A 1743-nucleotide genomic window follows, 5' to 3' on the forward strand; every position below is an offset into this window, starting at 1 on the left:
GCTTAATCAAACATTTACTCTGAGAGAATAAACTAGACTTTGCCTTTGTTTTAAATGTCATATAATTATCCTTGTCCTGAAGTTATTTGAGAAAGACTAGCTATGCTCTTCCTACAAGAGCAACGGATGATGAGTTATAATTGCCATTACTAAAAATGGGATTCAGAGCCGGAGTATATGCTTTCCACCTCACTGCAAGAACTGGTTTAAAGACAGATACCACAACACTGGAAAAAATTTACCTTTGGCAGGCACAAGCTCTTTGGCAAGCATCACAAGAGGTGTGAAGACCTGTTTTTGTCCTGAAAGCATCCCTCTACTCTGTGAATCTCTTTCCCAAACAGTCCACAGAGTTTAAAATTAAGGACACATTTATCTCCAGTACCGTGATTTACAGTTTCTACCATTCCATACTGTTCTAACCACAGTTTACCCATAGGTTTCTGCTAACAGCAGGTTAAATGGTTTGCCAGTTCTCTCCCACTGAGAAGCCACAGCAGAAACTGCAAAAGCAGCTACAGCCTGCATTCTTTCCAGGGGGTCTGCATGACTACAAGCCTTATTAATGAGGTATATATGTTCCATATATTCTGTTATCCATTGAAGAAAACTCAATGGCTCATTTAAGACAATAGGCATTTTAGACAGCTCCAGTCCAGTGCATTTTTTTTAATATGTTCCACACACTAAAATCACTTTTAGAAAACATTGGGGCAGATAATGATGTCCTGTGTCTCTTAATTCCATTTTCTTGAGTCTCTGTCTCTCCATTATGCTTTCCAGTCCCACTGCTTTGATGTGGATCTAGATCAAGCATTTCTGCAACTTTATGATTTGCTTCTGAAAAGTCTCCCAAAGAATTGTCAGAATCAAAGCCTGTAACGGCATCATAAAACTCTTCTTCACTATTCTTCCTTCAGTGTGAAGCTCTGTACAGCAAATCCAGCTTCCTCTAATGCATCGTTGAACCTGATTTAGAGATTAAGTATCTCTGTGCTGTCAAAGTCTTCTTTTGCAAATACCCAGCTGCTTTAGATGACCTTTGTTACCATGCAAAAGTTCTGGTGACATGTTATTTAAAAATGCACCTTTTTCCTGCTATTTTTCCCATCTTGCGTGTCTCCCTTTCAGGAGTGCTGGCACCACACTCCCATGACGGCCCCACTGCAACATCCCCCCACCCAGCACTGCTGACACTGGGGCGGATATGGGCATTTTAACTGCAGATGCAATATCATTTTAATAGCTGTACGTTCCTTTTATTCCTACACAGTGTAAGTTTTACAGAACAAAGATTGTCAAATAGCAATACCCTTGAATTACATTATTATTTGAAGACGACAGCTAGATGATGTCACTTAATGAAGAACACTGTAAAAGTTAAAAATAGATACAAAATATTTGACCACTGTCCCAACTCCAAAGAGCTTACTAGCCAATAAGGAACTTCAAAAATATTTACAATTAAAATGCAAAAATATAAAAAGTAAATGGAAAGTAATTTTGAAATTAAATTCTACGGTGGTACTTCCACAGAATGGCAATTAGTTTGCATCATAGTGCTGCTATGGTTTTAAAAAATAGCCTCTTTTGTGCTAAACTTTCCGATACTGATCATGAGCTTTATTGCACTTCAGAACAGTAAAGATTTGAATAAACATCACTGAGCATTTTTCTTAGCATGTTCAGGACTGAGACCTTAATGTTAATTTTAAGCTTTATGCCAGTGTTTATTTATGTACT

At 37.8% G+C, this 1743-nt stretch overlaps 1 protein-coding gene across 1 annotated transcript; it reads right to left on the minus strand.

Moving 5' to 3' along the window:
• Window positions 1-272: 272 nt before the first annotated feature.
• On the minus strand, window positions 273-817 carry LOC104128145 (oxysterol-binding protein-related protein 2-like). The gene is given in 3 exon segments (XM_035896415.1): window positions 273-434; window positions 436-669; window positions 671-817. Coding segments are annotated over 3 exon segments (543 nt in total).
• Between the last annotated feature and the right edge of the window lie 926 nt (window positions 818-1743).

The sequence above is a fragment of the Egretta garzetta genome, unplaced genomic scaffold (assembly GCF_000687185.1).
Source record: "Egretta garzetta isolate BGI_Z169 unplaced genomic scaffold, ASM68718v1 scaffold45, whole genome shotgun sequence".
Lineage (NCBI taxonomy): Eukaryota > Metazoa > Chordata > Aves > Pelecaniformes > Ardeidae > Egretta > Egretta garzetta.